A 20,360-nucleotide genomic window follows, 5' to 3' on the forward strand; every position below is an offset into this window, starting at 1 on the left:
CTGCCGTTTGCTCCAGAAGCATGCCTGTCAAGGCGGAGTTAGGGGCTGAAACTGGGTGGTCTTTGTCCACAAACCTTGCTGACCCTACAATTCTCGTGTTCGGGTTGGACAGCTAAACCTCATATCACCCAATTTGTCCAGAGCTGTACACCCACGAAGTCAGACTACTTGGCTGCATTCCAGCCTCAAGCCAGATTGCCCCCAAATCCCAGCGTTGGTTCCCTTATCTACACCGCGCCTCCAAGATACCAGCTTGCCGCGGTAAGAATCGTTTCCACTACGGTCTGCCGGGTGGGCTCCGCACGCACCTGCTGCGCACCAATCACAAGCTCGCGCGCAGGGGCGCAAGCGCCACGGCCCTGGGCGGGGGCCTCAGCTCCCACCAGTCTCCTCCGACCTGCCGGCCTCCCACCGCCCTGATTGGTCTTCCGGAGATGACGTAGGAGGCCGCCTCAGCCCACAGCTGCGGAGCCGGCGGGCGGACTGGGTTTGGCGGAAGTGGTGTGGGCGAGGTGAATCTGCAGTGCAGAGAAGCAGCGCTGCGCGGTGGAGGGGACGGCAGCGATGACGCGCTTCGCTCTGATGGTTGTCCGACAGTAAGTATTGCTGTCGCAGTGTGCCTTTCCCTCTTCGTCACTGAGAGCGTTTTGGAATGGGTGAAGGGACGTTGGTCTGTCATCCCTTCTCCCTGCTTGCTCACCCTTCTCAGAGTTGGCTCGGACGGGGGATTTTCTAGGTGTTTTCGTACTTGCTGTTTGATTTCGACACCTCCTTCCCCAACCCACCCCTACGCCGCCCCCAGCCACCCGGAGCCAGGGAGGCAAGTGTTAATATCATCAGCCCCGTGTTACAAATGAGGAGAGTGAGGTCTAGGTAAGTAAATGGTCGAGGTTCCCAGCCACTTGGTGACAGAGCTGCAACTGAAGAAAGAAAACCTGGTCTCCACACTTCTCTGTGCACCGTTTTGGTTCCCAGCAAATTGCGAAGACTGCGAAATAGCTAGTCCGAGACTGATATTTTTGATGCTGGCTGCTTTTCCCTACCCTCCTCTCTCTGTCTCTGCAGTTCTTCCTCGTTTCCCTCTCGTTTGCCAGGGCAGTCAGCCCCACAGACATGTTTCTAAGATTTATTTATTCTCTCCAGAGGCTACATTACTGGAAGAGGAAAAAGGGGTCCCGCTCTCAGCCTACCACATCCCCTCAAACTAATATTGTAGTAACATTACACGGAGCTAAATGCTGATATGTCTTTATGTCTCATCTTTTTTCTTCTCAACACTTAATTTGTCTGCTGTTAATGGGAAGTGAAATTCAGGGTGGTTAAAAGCACAGATTTTTTCAAGCAAGAGAGACCTCGGTAAGAATTGGAGCTCCAGCTACAAGCCTTGCAACCTGGTCTTCTGCTAACTGACTTATCTTTCCGACCTCAGTTTCTTGGTATATGAAACGAGGATAATAATAGTACCTACCTCACTGAGTTAGTGTGAGAATTAAGTGCGAGCAAGGTAAAGTGTATAGCACCATGGTGGGGAAGAAATATATCTGCGAAATAACTTCTCTTTCTATAAGGACAGCTCTAATAAAAATGCAGTTAACCCTCAAATATGTATGTATAGTTTGTTATAGCAGCATTTCGAGTAGGTACTATGTGCCAATGGACTGGGTTACATAGATAAATAAGATGTCATTTTTAACTTCAGGGAGTTCACAAGGAACACTAATATGATTTAACCTTGTCAAGCCGACTTTTAAATGCTATCTGTTCTGTCCTGTTCTTCTTTTACAGGAAGATAATCTTGGGAATCATCTGAAAGTGTCCTTTTAGGATTCACGGGATTTTAGCGACTAAAACTAGAAGTCGAATTCTTCTCTATCTCTTCTTCTTTACCCTCTTCATTGATAGAATACTTTACCAGCATTTTATGCCATATTTAAGTTCATAAGCTAATCAGTAGCAGAACAGGAATCAGAGGCCGTACTGTTCCAATGTTAGACACTTTCTGGCTGCTCGGACCCAGCCAGCACAGTGTCTGGCATGTAACTGAAGCTCGGAAGTTGTAGGAAATCTGGGTTAAAACACCTCTTGGAAAGTCAGGTGATCCCTATTTAGATCCTTAATAAACAGTAGTTATACCAATGTGGATTTTATCCCCTCCCTGATTCTTAAAAAAAGGCTTGATTTTTTAATTAACTCCTCACAGGATTTCTATAGAAACCAATGAAAAAATGTCTTAATAAATGATGTCAGGCACTGTTGTAATGAAATTCTAACAACAATCCAGTGAGGTAAGGACTGCTCCTTGATTTGCAGATAAGGAACTGAGACAAAGAGGGCATGTCACTTGCTTAAAATCACATGGCAGTTCTGGGAGGTGGGCTTTGAACCAAAGCAATGTGACTCTACAGCCCATACTCTTAACCACGGTACTCTTCTGCATCCTATTTTACTGAGTTGCTTAAAGCCTGGTATTTGTAGATTGTTTGAATATCACTAGGCATTTCAGAGACTACTTTTTATTTCTCTTAATGTAATTGTGACTAATGATAAGAATGGTTTGTTTTGTTGTGCTTTATTTGTGGGAAAGTAGGATTATGGTAAGCTGCTTCCCTGTCTGGACCATCTCTCTTTTCTCCTTCAGAATTTTCAAAAGTAAAAAGTGATGATTCTTTCAGGAAAAGAAATGATTTCAAACTCGACTGATAATCATCATCATTAAGTATAATGAGTTACTGGAATCAGCAGGATTGGATCATTTAGTGTAATACTGGGAAAGGGCATTTGAGTTCTCTGTTACCTAATTCTGTACAACTCTGTAAGATAGTCAGACACCTTGAAACTGATGGCATGATCAGTATTTTTTGAGTTGGATAATTTTATTGAAGGGTGCCTCTTCAGGTAATGCAAAAACCCTTTAAGTTCAACCAAGTCCTTTATGAATCTTGTGCTGTTACTGTACATGTGTTTACCTTTCTTCATCATATACTTGGGAGTGAAAGTACCTTGTGTATCATTTTTGGAATAGAATGCCCAAGATTTCAAACTTTAAGCCTAATATTATTAAACTGTAAGTTCTCATGATTTTGTAGCACAGCATCGTTGAAAACACCAGTATGTATTGGCATTTCCATCACCTACACAGTAGATTGGAGGTCCTAGTTCCCTTGAAACATTATTTGTAGATGTTTGCAATCAGTTGCCTGCAGACCATCTATTTCACTTCCATTTAAAACTAGCTCTTAAAACTTAACCTTTTTTTACTAGCTAAATTTAATTCACTTTAAAGACTGAAAGATGATGCATTAGTAAAGTTATTGATAGCAAAACTGATGTTTTTCTTACTGTACCTCTAGCAGCAGTTAGCTTGCTTTTTGTTGGGTGCTAATCATTGTTCTGGTCTTAAGCAAAAACAAAAATTAAATCATCTGTAAACATTTATAAAGGTAACATATAATTGTTATGTTACTGTGATATTTGTTTCCTGGGAGTGGTCTTGATCCTAGCTTTGCACATAGGATTAATCTACGCATACTCACAAATATTATCATGAATTTTGGGTATTACTTTCTTTTCCCCCCAGACATCTAGGGAAAGTTTCCATGTTACTGACCCTTGAAATCTTCTATACTTGCAAGTGGATTAATTGGTGTTTAATTAGGATAAAGCTTTAGTCAGGATTAATGTCAGGTGAGGCTTTACATCTCCATGTATGCGACAGCACATCTGTTTTGAAAACTTGCCGCACATGTGTACTCATTTCCCATGATTTCCCTCTCTGTCGTGGCACACTCATGCTTGCTGTTGAATTTGAATTCTTTAAAAGGATGTGCTTGGGAAAGAAAGCTTCCTATATGATTTCTGATGAAATGCCATAGAATATAAACCAGAACTAACAAGGTCAAATACCTTTTTAAGTGAAGAACAGTGTAATAATCTACAAAATGAATGATGCTTATTTGTAGGGCCTATAAATGTCTGGTCATAAGACTTCACTTCTTGGCAGAAGCATTTGGATTCCTGCAGAGTCGAGTGTTATGTTTTGGAAATGGATCCCACTGCAGATTTTGAGTGGTGTTATTCTTGACTCCTTCAAAATATATTCCTCTGACCTTTCAGCTCCCTTCACCTTTTCTGCCTCTGTCACAAGCCAAACTTTGGTTAAAGGGAGTAGATTAATAGTAAAAAGGTTTTAGCCACCTGCTTTTCTTTCCCACTCCCCAAACTAGTACAGACCTCTTGATAAAGCTGATAAAAGCTGTAAAACTAAATACTTATGAATGCTTTTAGAAAAAATTAGATTTCTAGATTCCTACTCTGTTATATTTATAAAGTGATTTGAAGGCAGAAATGATTGATAGAATGCCAGTGATTGTTAATAAAGCAGTAATGTCTCCAACAGCCTCTGTTGACTTACAGCTAAATGAAATCCTTCGTTATATCAGAGCTATTTTTTCTCCTTTCGCTAAAAATGTTAGTGGGGCAGTGCCATTACAAAACTGTCAAAGTACTTGAGATTCCATTTTTTGTAGGATGACATTTTGATGATATAATCTTTTATCAAATCAGCTATTGAGATTAAGCTAAAAATCTTGAGCTGTCTTTTTAGCAAGCACATAAAAAGTTGTCATCTCTGCTGAATTTTGTGATTTCGTAGAGACCTGGACTGGCAATATTTAAAATTTTTTCCGCACTCTTAGTTTCAAATTTATAAAATGAATGAGTTTGTGATCTACATAGAGTCGACAAAACCTTTTAAGATTCCTGTGTAAAAGTAAATATGGAATGAGGGTACTGCTTTGAATTCTTTGGAAATTGAACTTGGCTACAAAGCCACTGTCTAAAGAGAATGTCACTGGTGTTTAAATAGCAGTTCTTTCATTCTTGGTCTCAGCAAGGTTATGAGGCCGACACAGAAGGTGAATCCAGTGTTTGAGAACCATTTTCTGTATTAGAAATGCCAGTTTGCCTATCATTTCCCTGGATGCTTCATTCGTCTGAATGGTTACTATCCTCTTTCACATCCATTTCAAAAGATTCTGAGTGTATTTCAGAGTTTAAGAAATCTTTCGTTAATATTAATAACAATGGTAAATCAACAGTAAATAGTTCTGTGTAATTTCATTTACTTGTCATACACTTAAAAAAAAACTAATAAATTGACATATTTAGAAGTAAAACAATTCTTCCTAGTCTTCCTGTCCTCCTTGCCCCATAGGTGACCACATTTATTAGTTCTTTGTGTACTCTTCCAGTATTTCTTTCTATATATCCAAATGTTTATTCTTATTTTCTTCCTTTCTAAAATGGTGGATTTTAAAAATCTGCACCTTGCTTTTTCTATTTAATGATATATGTTGATGGTATTTCCATATCTTTACATACAGTCTTTTTCTTTTTAGGGGACACAATTACATACTATTCCATTATGTAGATATACCACTGTTTATTTGTTAGTGCAACCAGTTCGCTGTTAATGGGCATGTAGTTTATTTAGCATCTTTTGGTATTAGAAATAATACTATAACAAGTATTCTTTTAGATATAGATGAATGCAGGTTCAGTAATAGGGTTGCTGGATCAAAGGGCAAACGGATTTGTCATTTTGATGGATATTTCCAGATGACTCTTCAAAGGTAGAGTATGTACACTGAGGTTCTGTTATGACGCAAGATTTTCCCCATATTAGGATGATACAGCCTCTGGCTGTGCCTTTAAAAGGTACTGGAGCCAGGTAGACGCAAAAGTAAAAATTACTTAGCATGCAGGTGATAAATCAGGGTAAAATGGCAGCTTGGAGTTGGGTGAATTAAATGGGTTGGTAGGTGAGGAACAGGGCCGGGAGGGAAGGCTACCTAAAGAGCTGGCTGCCTGTGTTGGGTCTGGAAGTAAGAACACATACTCGCCAGATGCAGCAGCCAGTGTTTTTTAATAAGCCTGCCGGGGGATCCCGATACACACTCCACTTTGGGGACCACTGCTGCTGGCAGAGGTTAGTAACTCCCCTTTCTAAACAACTCATAAGGTTCCAAACAGACCTGAGTTAGTGATTATGTCTTTAAGATCTGATGGAATTCCTTTCAGATTTAGTAGCTTAGTCCCACCACGGGAGATTTTCTTTTCTTTTTTTTAAGTAGTGCTTCATTTAAAATAAAGTGGGAGTTGCCAGCCTTCATAGTAACAGGGAAATACAAATAAAAGTCATGGTGAGGTAAACCGTTCATGTGTCAGATTGGCATAAATTGAGAGCTCTTACATTACTGAGTGGTGGGGAGGATGTGGGACACTGCAGAGAGGTATAAAGGTGTATAACCACTTGGTGAAGCTGAATATTTGCATACCCTGTGGCCCAGCAATTCTAGTGCTAGGTATATAGCTCTAGGCATGGGTAAGCAAACTTTTATAAAGGGCCAGATAGTAAATAGGCTTGTGGGCCCCACAATCTGCCTGAATGGCCCAGCTCCACTGTTACAGTATGAAAGTAGCCAAAACAATATATAAACAAATGGGTGTGACTGTATTCCAATAAAACTTTGTCCACAGCCCTGGCTGGTGTGGCTCAGTGGATTGAAGCCAGCCTGCGAAGCAAAGGGATATTGGTTCGATTCTCAGTCAGGGCACATGCCTGGGTTGCAGGCTAGGTCCCCAGTAGGGAGCGCATGAAGAGCAACCACATGTTGATGTTTCCCTCTCTTCCTCCCTCCCTCCCCCTCTAAAAATAAATAAATAAAATCTTAAAAAAAACTTTATTAAAAAAAAGGTGTTTGCTTATCCTTGAGTGGTTCTTAAATGTAAGCATGCATCAGAATCACTAAATGGGTTTATTAAAACAGATTTCTGTGTCCCAGCCTCTGCATTTCTGATTCAGGGTACCTGGGTGGGAGCGAAAACTTTGCATCTTCCCACAAGTTTCCAGGCAATGCCAGTGATGCTGGTCCAGGGACCACACTTTGAAAACCACTGCCCTAGAGAATCTGATGCACTGTGTACAAGCTTATTCATAGCAGCATAACCCCAAAATGGAAACGCTCTAAATATCAGCAGACCATATAAATAGAGTGTGGTAAACCCTTACAGTGGAGTATTACACAGTAATGAGAACGTAAGGAATACAGCCACACTCCTCAACATTGATGTATCTCACAAAATGTTGGACACAGGCAACATGCAGAAGACTACATATAGTAAGAAGCAATTCATTATAAAGTTCAACAACTAAGATAGCTAAGCTAATCTATGCCCTACGTAGGTGGGGAAGCTATGAAGAGAGGCAAATGAACTTCCAAATGTCCTGGTAATGGATCTCCCAGGGGAGGGAGGACATGGTGATCGGAAAAGGGTCCAGCAGGGTGGCAGTGATCTGTTAACATGGAGGGAGCGGTTATATGGGGTGGCTTTATTTGTTTGTGCTGTTTATGTTTACTTCACAGTTTTTAAAAGATTAGAAAAATGTATCAAGTTAAATCTTTAATTTCTATAAAGCTCTTAAAACTCTTGCGTGCTTATGAAAAGCTAAACAGTATTCTGAACACCATCTGTATTCACTCAGTTGTCACAGGAGTCATGTGACATGGAGACGTTACTATCCTCATTTGACAGAGGAAGGGCTGAAGCACTGGCGCTACACCCAGCTCCTAGAGCCAAAGCAGTTTCGTCCCTGAGCCTGATACATGGCAGTGAAGTTTACTTCAAAGATTTTCACCTTTCATTGACATAGAAGGATGTAAATAGGGGCTGTAGACATTTGATTCCAGATGAGAAAATTTGTTCTGAGGAAACCTACCTGTTTACTGTTTTTACCTCCCATGCCCAATTCTGTGCCCAGTATCCACGCAGAACAAGCCAATTCCTTTCTCAAGGGCAGCCACTGAGCATCTCTGGGTCAGTTAGCACACAGAAAGAGCTCAAGGAAGTGTCAGCTGAACTCTCCTTGGTAGCCTTTTGTGTATTTGATGACGGCTTTAACTGTGGTTCTACCCTGGTGTTCAGTCTTGTCCCAGTAACCCTGCCGCCTTCCCCCTCCAGCCTCAATTGACTATGATTTTGTGACAAAGTTTCCAGTCCTTTCACCCTTCTAGTTGCTTCAAAATTGGTTTGGTTTGGTTTTTTAATTCTTAAAAATGTCTCAGCCAAACCTCAGTCTTCGGCGTGGTCTGCAAGGTAGTTGTCGGCATTGCAAAATGGAACGGCTTGAGAAGAGCTGGGACCTGGGAGAGGCTGGGCGGGGTCTGCAGGCTCGTGTGCTGCTCTCCCACGCCATCCACTGCTCATCCATTCAGCGGTGGACAGGCTGACTTTCCCGTTTAGGTCCTGCTGCCTGTGAAGATTATTTTGGTCAACATACTTATTTTAACAAGAATATTTAACAAAAAATAAATATACATTTCTTTCCCACCTGCAGTTCACTTAAGATTGATACATGGCCTATACATTTTAATTTGGGCAGTGTGAAATTCTTAGCTTGTCAATTAAGTGCATTAGATGATTATAAATATTAATTTAGAATAAATTTTACAGGTTAGATTATGAAGTATGTTACGTAAGTTCATATGCTTGCTATCTTTACATTTCATTGCTGATTTTTTTTTCTCATCTTAGAAATAACCCAATTTGGTAATAAAGGTTTTTTTCCTACCCTCTCTACTTTAGTGGACAAACAAGATTAAACAAGGAGAAAATAATTCAAGGTTAGTATATTATTATTTTTCCCTCTCCCCTTTAGTGTTCATGTGGTGTGTGAGTTAATCAGGTCTGGTGGGGCAGGGTGGAGTGGGCGCAGGCCTGTACTGTGAGTTGGGATTACAAAATCAAGCATCTTAGTCACAGAACTAGGATCAGAGCAGATGGTGACCGAGAGGACTCTTAAGTGAATTGGATGTAAAGGATGGTGTTCCACGTTGCCCCTGGATAGCTTTAAAGTGGCCCCAGCAGCTGATTAAACTGTCTTAAAATACAATTGCCTGGATTTAAGATGATTTTATATTTGGAACCGTAAAGTTTCCTGGTTGATGTTAATGGTATTTTTCTGCTATTTTAATTTTAGTAGTAACAAAGAGGATTAAAAAGGGGGACTGTTCTCACATGGATGCTTACTTTATCCTGAACAGGTCCCCCTCCCTTGTGTTAATTTGGGCTCAGATCTTTTACTCTCCCTGTGATCTGGCCCGTCTGGCTTTTAAAGAATATTTTGGTGAACTTTTAGCTAGACCTGCTGCTTCTGTGCTGTGATTATAAAAGCACTTTGTTTTATTTTTTTGGTTCGGGGGTTGGGGTTGTGCAGAAACTGATTTTCTTGCCCAGTGTGCCTGACTGCCTCTACTGGGTTCTAGTCGGATGATGGCCTCTTGTTCTCCAGTTCTTGCACTCACCCCGAGTTATTCCTTGGACTCCTGTCCCTGCTCACCTTGTCCTTTAGTGCTGCTTATTTGATTCATATATTACAAGTTGACAGTGGACCATGAATAAAAGTTTTTGTGTTCATACTTGATATTTTTTTTTTAGGTTTCTTTTATGTTTTTTCTAATTTTGTAAGCTAGATGCTTAGTGCTTGAAGTTATAACCTCCTTTTTTTTTTTTTTAAAGCATGCCAGGCTTATATATTTTTAAGTACTGTTTTGGTTGCAAACCTACAATTTTGATATGTATTCAGAAGCAAGCATCTGAAATTTCCGTTATGATTTCTTCATTATCTCCGAGTTACTTACAACTGCTTGCTAAGTTCCCCAGTGACTGGGCTGGCTTTGCTGTTGCTGTGCTTCATCTTTTATGACTGACTTCCAGCGTGATGGCTTGTGTCCTGACACTGGTTTCCCTGGTGATACTGCTTTGAAATTTAACATGGTCTATTTTTGTAAATCTACCATTGCGTGTTTGAGAAAATTCTATGTTTTCTAATTGTTGGGTGTGGAGTTACATAATCAAATAATCAACCTTGTTTTTTTGTTCAAATCTTCTATGCTAATTTTGAAAATTTACTAATTTGCCTGCATGACCTAAATGTTAATTTATGAATGAAATATGTTAAATTTCTGACTGGGATGGCCAATTTATTCTTTAATACCTGAAATTGCATAATGTGTGCTTTGTAGGTCCTACTTTTATATAGTTAGAGGCTATTTTATTAGGTACATTCCACTTTAAAAATTGTTATGTATTCCTAGTGAATTGGATCACTGGTTACTTATAGTGATCTTCATAGTCCTTACTAAGACTTTTGTCATAATGTCGTGCATTTCTGAGAGTAATACAGCTCCTCCAGCTATTTTTGGGGTTGCAATTTGCCTGCTATATATTTTTCCATTCATTTCCTTTTAACCTTTGTGTGTACTGATGTCTTAAGTGTTATAACTTCATAAATATGAGTAACTGATTTTGATTCTTTTAAAAAAATAGAATCTGCCTTTTAATTGGCAAGAGTAGTCTATTTATTTACTTTTACTCTGGTTACTGATATACTTGGCCTTCTTCCTTTGGTGTTCTGTTCTCCCTTCTTTTTCTAATTTTCCTTTTTTGTTGTTGTTTTTATTTATTTTTTTACTTGCTTTTACTTCTTAAGTGCTGCTGTTCTTTTCCTTATCCAACCCCTTCTTACCTTCCCTACTGGCTTTGTAATGATAAACCATTTTTATTCTTTTAATGGTTAAAATTGTTCTTTAAACTTTTACCATTCATACCTAATAAAGTATAAGATTATTATCCCATCTCCGGAAAAATACAAAGAACTTTTGATACTTTTATTTAGTATCTTAATCCTATCTTTTTAAACCATAGGACGTAGCTATTATTTAATTTGATATTGAGACACTGTTTATATACATTTACATATATATTTACCAGTTCCTCATCATTTGTTTTGTATCCCAGACCTTCATTCCTGAGATATCTCTTTTATTTTTTATTGTATTTTTTCCATTACCATTTAATCCCCTTATACCCACCTCCCCCCAACCCCGCAATTGTCACACTATTGTCCATGTCCATGAGTCCTTTTTATTTTTGCTCAATCCCTTCACCCACTAACTCCTGCACCCCCTGCCCCATATTTGAAAGTTCCCCTGGTGCAGATTGGTTGATGGTAAAGATAGTTTCAGTTATTTCTATTGTAGACAATTCTGTTTTTATACTATTTAATTTCTTTTAGTCGAGATAATTTTAGACTGACAGTGCTGTTAGTCCTTGGGAGGTGCTGTTCTCTATTGCTTTTTGGCTTTTATTGTTTGTGTAAGAAGTCTTCTCTCAGCCGAATGGTGTTCCTTTGTAGGTAATTTGTCTTTCTCTAAAACTGCTTTTGGTATTCTACAGTTTATCTTAATATATCTAGGAGGAATTTTAAAAAATATTTATCCTGCTTGATGTACATTGTGTTTCCTTTATTTGTAGATTTCTGGAAAATTCTCAATCATTATCTCATCATATTTCCTCTCCTTCATTTTTCTTTCTCTTCCTGGAGTTCCAGTGAGATGCACGTTGGGAATTCTCATTCTCTCTGTCATGTCTCTAGCATGTCAGAGATGTGTTCCATGTGTGTCCCTGCTGCATTCTGGGTAATGACTTCAGGCCTGTCTTTGAGTTTATTAAGCCTCCCTGCAACTGGACCTCCCTTTATCCATTGAGGACATTATTTTCTCCTTCAGTAATTCTATGTTTCATTATTTAATGTTATATTTGGTTCTTTTAGAAAGCTGTCTGATAGTTTTTGATGAATTTGTGTTATTTGCTTATTTTTGTGATTCTGCCTTTATGTTATTTTATAGTGTATATTTTTATTCTGGTGTCAGCAAGGTTATTGGTTCTAAATCTGTTACTTATTGTTTCCATGATTTTCATTCATGATGGATTAATTTCTTGTGTGTTAAGTCTTTGGATAAATTGTTTGCTCTAAATTAGTAGAAAACTAGTTACCCTTTATTGAGAATGATTTGCTTTGAAGAGGATTTGCATTTGATTTTACTACTGACCTGAAACAACAATACATTAGCTCCTTATAGGATAGCTGTAATATTTGGGTTTCAGCTCAAGGTTTTTGGTTGCTTTGCTTTGTCTCTTGGAGATTTTCCTTATATCCTGTGAACCCAGGAATGCATATCTCTGCCCCCCCAATTGTTTTGTAGCAGGATAAGCCTTCAGAGTATCTAATCAGGCTTTCTCTGTAAATAGAGGTTCCAAAGTATTTTTTAAGTGAAAAAGAAGGGAGGGAGGGAGGTAAGAAAAGAGGGAGGAAGAAAAGATACAATACTGAATATTTTGGCAGTGGAGTTAGAAGGAAAAACTTTCTTAAGTGGTGATCCTACCACCCAAACATTACACCAGAGTTGAGAACATAAGATCAGAGCCAGCATTAATAAAATACGGCTAATAAAGGAATGGGAAGGTGTGAAAGAGTAGAAGGCTTGAGACAGTTGAGTTTTCATTATCATCCAGTTCCCATTAGGCAAACATCTTTTGGGAAAATTTGAATACTTGAGCCTTTTATAATGGATTGTAGCTTAATTTTACTTGTCAGTTCTCTGAAAAGTTATGTGGAAACGTATTCAAGGAAATATTTAAATAAAATATAAATAAATGCATTTATAGTCTCTTACATGTGATTTAATTTGCATACCTTATATATATTTTTGAATGGTTTGTTCCTTCTCTTACTATGATAGGACAAGGAGTAGATGAGCCTCTTTCAGAAACTGGATTTAAACAAGCAGCTGCTGCTGGTGTTTTTCTAAATAATGTGAAGTTCACTCATGTTTTCTCCAGTGATCTCATTAGGACAAAGCAGGTAAGTTCAGAGTCAGGGTTTAGGGTGATGAGTCCAAAGTTTCAGCAGTTGTAACCTTGAAAAATCTGCTACCAGAACCTGTAGGGAATTAAAACACACACACAATACCCCCGATCTTCCTCTCTCCTCAATAGAACTACTTTTTTTTTTCATTTTTCTTTATTTAATTTTCATAACTTTTAAGTTAGAATGGCTTGGGGAGAAAATCTAACAAAATGTATAAAATAAAAGAAATAGACAAAGAAAGTGTCCTGAGAGAGAGCCAGAAGAAACAACTGATAGGTGAATTTAACTCACAAAGACATCAAATACTGGAATAACTAGATACAGTTAAATAGAACAAACAATGTTACTGCAAAGAAATAAAAGACATTTTTGAGATATTTTAAATACCTTTAGGGAATAGATTGACTATGAAAACAACCCCAGAGATTTAAAAAAGAACCAAAGCAACTACTGAAAGCTCAGTAGAAGGAGACTTTTTGTGACAACTATGAGGGAATAACAGGGCTGGAAGTTAGCCTCCCCTGAAAAACAATTAGAGGACAAAATTTGTCAAACACTCTTTTCAGATATTGGACTTCAGGCAATGTGAATTTATAATCCCTAAATAAAGTGAAACAAATGAGGTAAGCCCTAGGATTGTCCTGAATTTTCTGCTGAAACAATATCCATACTGTGGTAGGAGAAGCCAAATAGAGCCCGATGGTCTCAGTAAGTTCAGCAGATGGAAAGAACTCTAGAAATATGTAGAGGGGGTCTCCTTAAATCTTCAGGGGACTATTAGTCTACACATAGTAGAGCAAAACTGCATGAAGCCAGGCAAGACACAACTTCAGGGGAGAGAGCAGATGCTGGGGAGTTGTAAGCTGAACGGACTCCTAGAACTCATGGAGTTTGGGAACCAATTTGAGTTCCCATCAGCTGAAGTAAAGAGATTTCATTGAATACACAGCATACAGCAGAGTTGTCATCGGATCACACCTTGGTAAGTGAGGCTAAACTGTCCTTAGAGGAACAGAGAGAGGAGAGACATGGAAGATAGAACAACAAAAAAAACCCCAAATTTATCTTTTAGAGATAAATAATACAATATTTTGAAATGAAAATTTCACAGGATGGATAGACACTGTAGAAGAGGTCAGCGAACATGCAGACATGGAAACACTATTCTAAAATTATAGAAAGAAAAAGGCAAGAAGAAATGAAGTCTCAGTGAAGTACAGTGCCATATCAAGAGATTTAATTTACATGTAGTTGAAATCCCAAAAGGGAAGTAAGGGTAGGAGGTGAGTATGAGGAATAAAAATGAATATTTTGAGGAAATAATGACTCAAAAACTTTCCAAATAGATACCCAGTGCAAATTCTTTGAAAAATTAGGTGAAATACAAGCTTTCTCTCAAGCAAAAGTTGAGGGACCTAAAAAATAGAATCCAGTGGGGAGAGAGTTATATATTTTTTTTGTGTGTGTATTTTTGGTCCATTGGGTTTTGACCATGGTGCCAGGGTAATTCGGTGATTGAAAGGGTCGTCTTTTCTGTAAAAGGTGCTGAAACATGGGACTATCTATGTGAAAAATGTGAACTTTGATTCTTTCCTCACACAACACAAAAATTAACTTGTGATTGATCATAGCACTAATCTAAAAGCTAAATTTATAAAACTTCTGTAAGAAAACACAGGTGGAAAATCTTTATAAAGGCTTTTTGGGACAAAGCTGATAATTCTACAGAATCATTGGAAGATAATAAATTATCAGGTCCAGAAACTGTAACAAATCCCAGTTAGGATAAAGAAAAACCCATTCTACACTTATCATAACAAAATTGCAAAACTCCAAAGAATAAGAAGGAGAAGCATCATCTACTAAAGACCAATATTAGGCTGTCAACAAATTTGTCAATATCAATAATAATTTCTTTGAAGTGCTGGGAGACAATAGGATTAACCTGGACTTTTATACCCAGCAAAACATTTTCTAGAGTGTATGTGAAATGAGAACATTCAGACAAATAGAACTTTCAAAGGATAACTGAAGAAGGAAAATAATTCCAGGAGGAAAACCTGAGTCTCAGAAAAGAACGATGAGCAAAGAACTTGGTAAAAGTTTAAGTAAATATAAACAACTATTGACAATATAAAACAGTAATGATGACAATGTCTAATTTGTGGGGAGAGTGTTAAAAAACAAGGCAGGTTGTGGACTTTATTTCTACAGTTTTGCAAATGCAGTGTCTCTTGTCAGTTAAAATTAACCAGGCACACAATGAGAAGGAAATGTGTATAAAAATAAATAAAAAATAAAGGCAGCAGAAGCAGCCATGGGAGTTATTTGGCAGTGGGAGTTATCAGACACAGGCTTTAAACAGTTATTTAATGCATGGGCAAAAGATGTGGAGAATACAAGCGGAAAACTGGAAGCTCTGAAGAAAAATCAAATGTGAGTTCTAGAACTGAAAATAAAAATTAAGACTTGATGGACTTGACATCAATTTAGACACACCTGAATGGAGAATTAACAACCTAGAACCTTTTCTGTAAAGAATCAGATAGTACTTATTTTTTTTTGTGGGCCATATGGTCACAGCTGTTCATCTCTGCTGTTGTACTTTGAAAGCAGCCGTAAACAATACATAAATGGCTGCATTCTAATAAAACTTTATTTACAAAAACAAGCGATGGTCCGGATTTGGCCTGTAGGCTGTAGTTTGCTGACTTCTGAACTAGAAGTTATGTTAGAAGGAAATACGGAAACCTGGTATGAAGAGACAAAGGACTAGCAGTGCAAAGAGAGGCAAGTTTTGCAAAGAAAAATTAATTCTAGTTCTTTTTTATTCACTAAGAAGCCATGTATTATTTTGGCCAGAATGATTATTTTTGTAAGAGAAACAGTTGTCTTTTGATTTTTCAGACTGTGCATGGGATTTTGGAGAAGAGCAAATTTTGCCAAGATATGACAGTAAAGTATGATTCAAGACTTCGGGAAAGAGTAAGTAATTTATGTATTATTCTTTGCCAAAAATTACTAGTAACCCCCTCAAGTTATCACGTGGCTAAAAATTCATTCCTGCTAGGGATATGGAAAGAGCTAACATTCGTCAAGAATCTGTGATGTAACAGTGTTACAAACTCTCATACATGGTATCTATTTAACTATTAAAATCATATCATATACATCTTACATTATAAAAGAAGGTATACTTGTAAGAATTTAACACAGTCAAGAAGAGTTTAAAATAAAATTGAAAAGCTCTCTCCCTCAGCTTCCCAATTCTACTCCTTGACTTTAAGCATAAAGAGCCCACTTTATACAGCAGCAGTGAATCTTTCTGAAACTATGATTTAGCTAAAACCATAGAACAATTTCATAGCTGCGATTTCATTCCAAGTCTCCTAGAAGACTTTTTATTATGGCCTATGATACTGACCTATAACCTGGTTAATGTCCCTGTCAGCCCTGTGAATTCTTCTGTACCTGGGCAGAAATGTAACAGAATGGCTAGAGCATCTTTTTTAAAAAAAATATATTTACTGACTTTAGAGAAAGAGGAAGGGGGAAAGAGAGAGAGAAAAACATTGACTGGTTGCCTCCCATACGCACTTCTACCAGGGACGGAACCTGCAACCTAGGTATGTGCCCTGACAGGGAATCAAACTTCAACCTTTAGGTGATAGCATATGCTCCTATAAAAATATTTCACTGTTGGACTCTGTTTGATGGTAGTGTTAGAATCTTCTGGTTTTATCAGTGCAGACCATATATAATGATTTATCTCTTTCAATATATTATGCAAGTAATCCATTATCACTGTGGGGAATTATGAGTTCAGAGGAGATATAATAAGGTGAGTAGAAAGAAACCACACTTCCTGGAGTGATTGTACTTAATTGTTGTATTGCAAATACACTGGAGTCACTTTTGTTTATTGGACTATTGCAGACATACGGCGTTGCAGAAGGCAGGGGGCTGAGTGAGCTAAGGGCAATGGCCAAAGCAGCTGGGGAAGAAATCCCTGGGTACACACCACCTGGAGGAGAGACCTTAGACCAGGTACGTAGCCCTGGGGCATGCTGATGAACTTGCCAGTGTCACTGTAGCTGAAATCTGACTTTTTTTTTGTATATTAGATGTTCCTAAATTTTAGATAAGCAGTTTGAAAGTTGTTTGGTGTATAAAACAACTCTGCGTGATACCATTTTTTTTCTTTTTAAGCTACCTTTGTTTTCTCATTGACTATTAAGTTGGCAGTCATAGCTGATGATGGATTTAAAGGATGTGTGCTATGGGATGTAACTGTTAAGAAAACTCTGAATATGAAGCAGTAACTTCAGCGGTGGTGGTGGTCAGTAAAGCGTGTGGTGATGTTCAAGGAGAACGACAGGCAAAAATAATTCAAGCCATGCCATCCTCAGGCCTCTGCTGCCTTTCTGGCTCTGCGACAGCATCACCATGCTTGTGTTTCTTTGGATCGTTCTGCTTTCAAACTGTATTATTGGTGATTTCCCCCCTTGTTCATTATTTTCGTAATTTTTTTTGTAAACACTTTCTATTAATTTAGTACAGGAAATGTTTTTTTTTTCCTTGTTCTAAGTAAACTGAAGTGTCAGATGTAGTTTCGTAGTTAATACTATTTTATGGTTTTCTGTTTCCTTGCAGACTTCTCTAACTAGACTCTTGAGTGCTTTGAGTCAGGAATTAGGAATTGTACCTTCGTCATCTTTGTTCCCAGTGTGTTTCCATAATTCCAGAAATATGGTGGGCCCTCTCTAATGTCCATAGAAATACTGATTGAATGAATAGAACTGCAGTGTTTCGTCTGCTCATATGGTACTTATATTGACATGTTAGAAAAATCCAGTCAGGTTTTATGTTTCTGTTTTAAGACCGTCATTAATCTCACTTATTTCACCTTTTCTTTCCTTGTAGGTGAAGATGCGCGGAATAGAGTTTTTTGAATTTCTTTGTCAACTGATCTTGAAGGAAGCAGGTCAAAAAGAACCAATTTCCTCAGAAACTTCAAGCAACAGTCTGGAAACTTCTTTGGCAGAGATATTCCCTTTAGGAAAAAACTGTGCCTCCAAATTTAATTCAGACAGCAGCGCTCCAGAATTAGTAGCCAGTGTCTTAGTTGTGAGTCATGGTGCCTACATGAGAAGCCTGTTCAATTATTTTCTGACTGACCTCAAGTGTTCCTTACCCGCACCTGTGAGCACATCCGAACTTACGTCAGTCAGTCCCAACACAGGCATTAGTCTCTTCATCATAAACTTTGAGAAAGGAAGAGAAGTTAAACCAACAATTCAGTGTGTTTGCATGAACCTACAGGATCATCTAAATGGAGTGACTGAAACTTGCTAAAAATCTAATTGTTTTGAGCCTCTGAGGGAGGGAGTGCCTTTGACTTTAGTTATTTTCATCCTCTGCTATTGCTGATTTGGAAACAGTTAAAAAGCTGTCTACTGTAACAGGTGTTAAAGCTTGAATGGAATCATAGCCACATAAAACACTAATGGAAAACTGTGTAGAATTGAGTATTGTGTGAGTGCAGTTGGCATTTTCCAGAGTATTTGTACCACTCTGCTCAGTAGTATATCTCTGGATTATAAATGGATGAAGGAACTCAGTATTGCAAATTGGGGGATTAATAACCTGATTATGTTTTTTCTTTTATGTTGATATTTTTCTTTAACTTCTGAAAATTCTAGCTTATTTTACTGGCTCTTGATAAGATACTGTATGTTTTGTGCTATCTCCATCCAGTGCTTGGAAAAAGGAACTATTTATAATTCCCACTGCATATTTATAGTGCCAATACGATATATTTTAAAAGTCCTTTGAATGAAAAGTGCTTTACCATTATAAGTTTATATAAAGCAAAGTGACACTAATTTTTAATATAGAAATCAGCTGTTGGAATTGTTCACTCTAGAAGGTTTGAAATGTGAATAAATGAAAATTAGGGTGCAGAATAGTCTGGTGAGGAAGAAGTTAAAGCATCATTTGATTTGAAAACATCGAAGAAGGAATCCGAGCAGGAAAAGATAAAGTTCTTTCTTATCTAATCTGTAGGCTGAAGGGTTTGCGTGAGGACGGCTCTAAAGAGGGTACTGCACGGAAGCCTCGGAATAAAAGCGTGTGCTTCGGTAAAGAAAAGTGGCACTCCCATAACTGCAGATGTGAGCGTTTGTGGAAGGCCCAGATGAGGTTGCCTCTTTTTCCCACCAGATGGCAGTGGAGAAAGGGATTTTGGTTAACTGAATTTTGTACATAAGATTAGGCTCTTCAAAGTCCCATCTAAATGAAGAGGTGTTTTGCGTGCAGTTGCATTTCGGTTTGCATGTTGATGAATGCTCCGAGTCTCAGCTTCTAAAAGAATTAACGCTAAAGTGTGTCAGTTAAGGCTAAAACCACGTCTAGTCGACATTTACTTTGAACATCCTTGAAGCCGCACGTACGGTGCGGCATTCTGCTGTTCTCTGTGTGTCCAGCACCAGCGCTTCCCTGCCAGTATTGGAACAGAGCATGTGGCTGAGCACCAGGGAAGTACGCTGCAAATGAAAATTGGACAAAATAACTGAAAAGGACGGATAATAATAATAATGATGTATGCATTCCCATCATCCAGAAGTAATATCCCCCTTTTTAGGACATAACTGATTGTGATGTAAGTCAAAGTCCTTATTCAACCAGTTTCCGCAGTCCTGTGCCCTCTCGTGCTCTCCAGAGGCACCCACCACGGTGAGTCTGTGTGTGCACCCATCCGTTCTGTACGTTTCCACCTGGTATCCTAAGGACACAGTGTTTTGGTGTTTTAAAGACATACATAAATATCTTTAAGCTGTCTGTATCCTTTATTTTTACTTATTTTATCTTGGGGCTCTTATGTTGATTTGTATGCATCTATTTACTTAATACCACTGTGTTCTGTTGAATAAATATGACACTTTTGTATGTTTATTCTCCTCTGTTAGTGGGCATTTAGGTATATTCAACATTTTCCCATAGAAACTGCTGCAGGGAGCAGCCTTTTGCATCTCTTCTCCCGCTCGGCAATAAAACATGTGCATCTCCTCTTCAACAAGAGCTAAATTGTTTTCGGAATGGCTGTTCTTTTTTTCAGCCTTGCTAGCAGTATTCAGAAGTTTCTGTTTTCCATATCTTTGTCAACACTTGACTCTCTTGACAAAATTTTGTGAATCTAATGAGTGAAAAAGGTTATATTACTATTTTCATGAGCTTTTCTATGATTGCTAATGGTTGTGAGTAGTTTTTTTCCATGTGCGTATTGACAATTGGGACTTCAACCTCACTGGTAAAGCACCCTGTATATACTCTTTGCCTGATTGCCTCTTGGGCTGATTGGGGTTTTTTTAGTGAGTTGCAGGAGTAACATCAGAAATACCTTCCAGTTTATTTGCCTTTTACATATGTTTATTCGCTTTTTTATGCTTTATTTTCTTTAAATTTATTTTTCACTTATAGTTGATACACAGTATTATATTAGTTTCAGGTGTCCAACATAATGATTAGACATTTGTATAACTTACAAAGTGATACCCTGATAAGCCTGGTACTCATGTGGCACCATTCCCAT

General features: G+C 38.2%; 1 protein-coding gene across 1 annotated transcript; it reads left to right on the top strand.

Moving 5' to 3' along the window:
- The first annotated feature begins 472 nt into the window (after window positions 1–472).
- On the top strand, window positions 473–19,870 carry TIGAR (TP53 induced glycolysis regulatory phosphatase). The gene is made up of 6 exons (XM_024569539.4): window positions 473–596; window positions 8,644–8,681; window positions 12,642–12,763; window positions 15,677–15,754; window positions 16,706–16,816; window positions 17,693–19,870. Exons 1-6 carry the CDS (start codon window positions 565–567, stop codon window positions 18,122–18,124), a joined length of 813 nt encoding a protein of 270 aa, XP_024425307.2. The 5' UTR covers window positions 473–564; the 3' UTR covers window positions 18,125–19,870.
- The last annotated feature ends 490 nt before the right edge of the window (window positions 19,871–20,360 follow it).

This window comes from Desmodus rotundus, chromosome 3, assembly GCF_022682495.2.
Source record: "Desmodus rotundus isolate HL8 chromosome 3, HLdesRot8A.1, whole genome shotgun sequence".
NCBI classification, from domain to species: domain Eukaryota; kingdom Metazoa; phylum Chordata; class Mammalia; order Chiroptera; family Phyllostomidae; genus Desmodus; species Desmodus rotundus.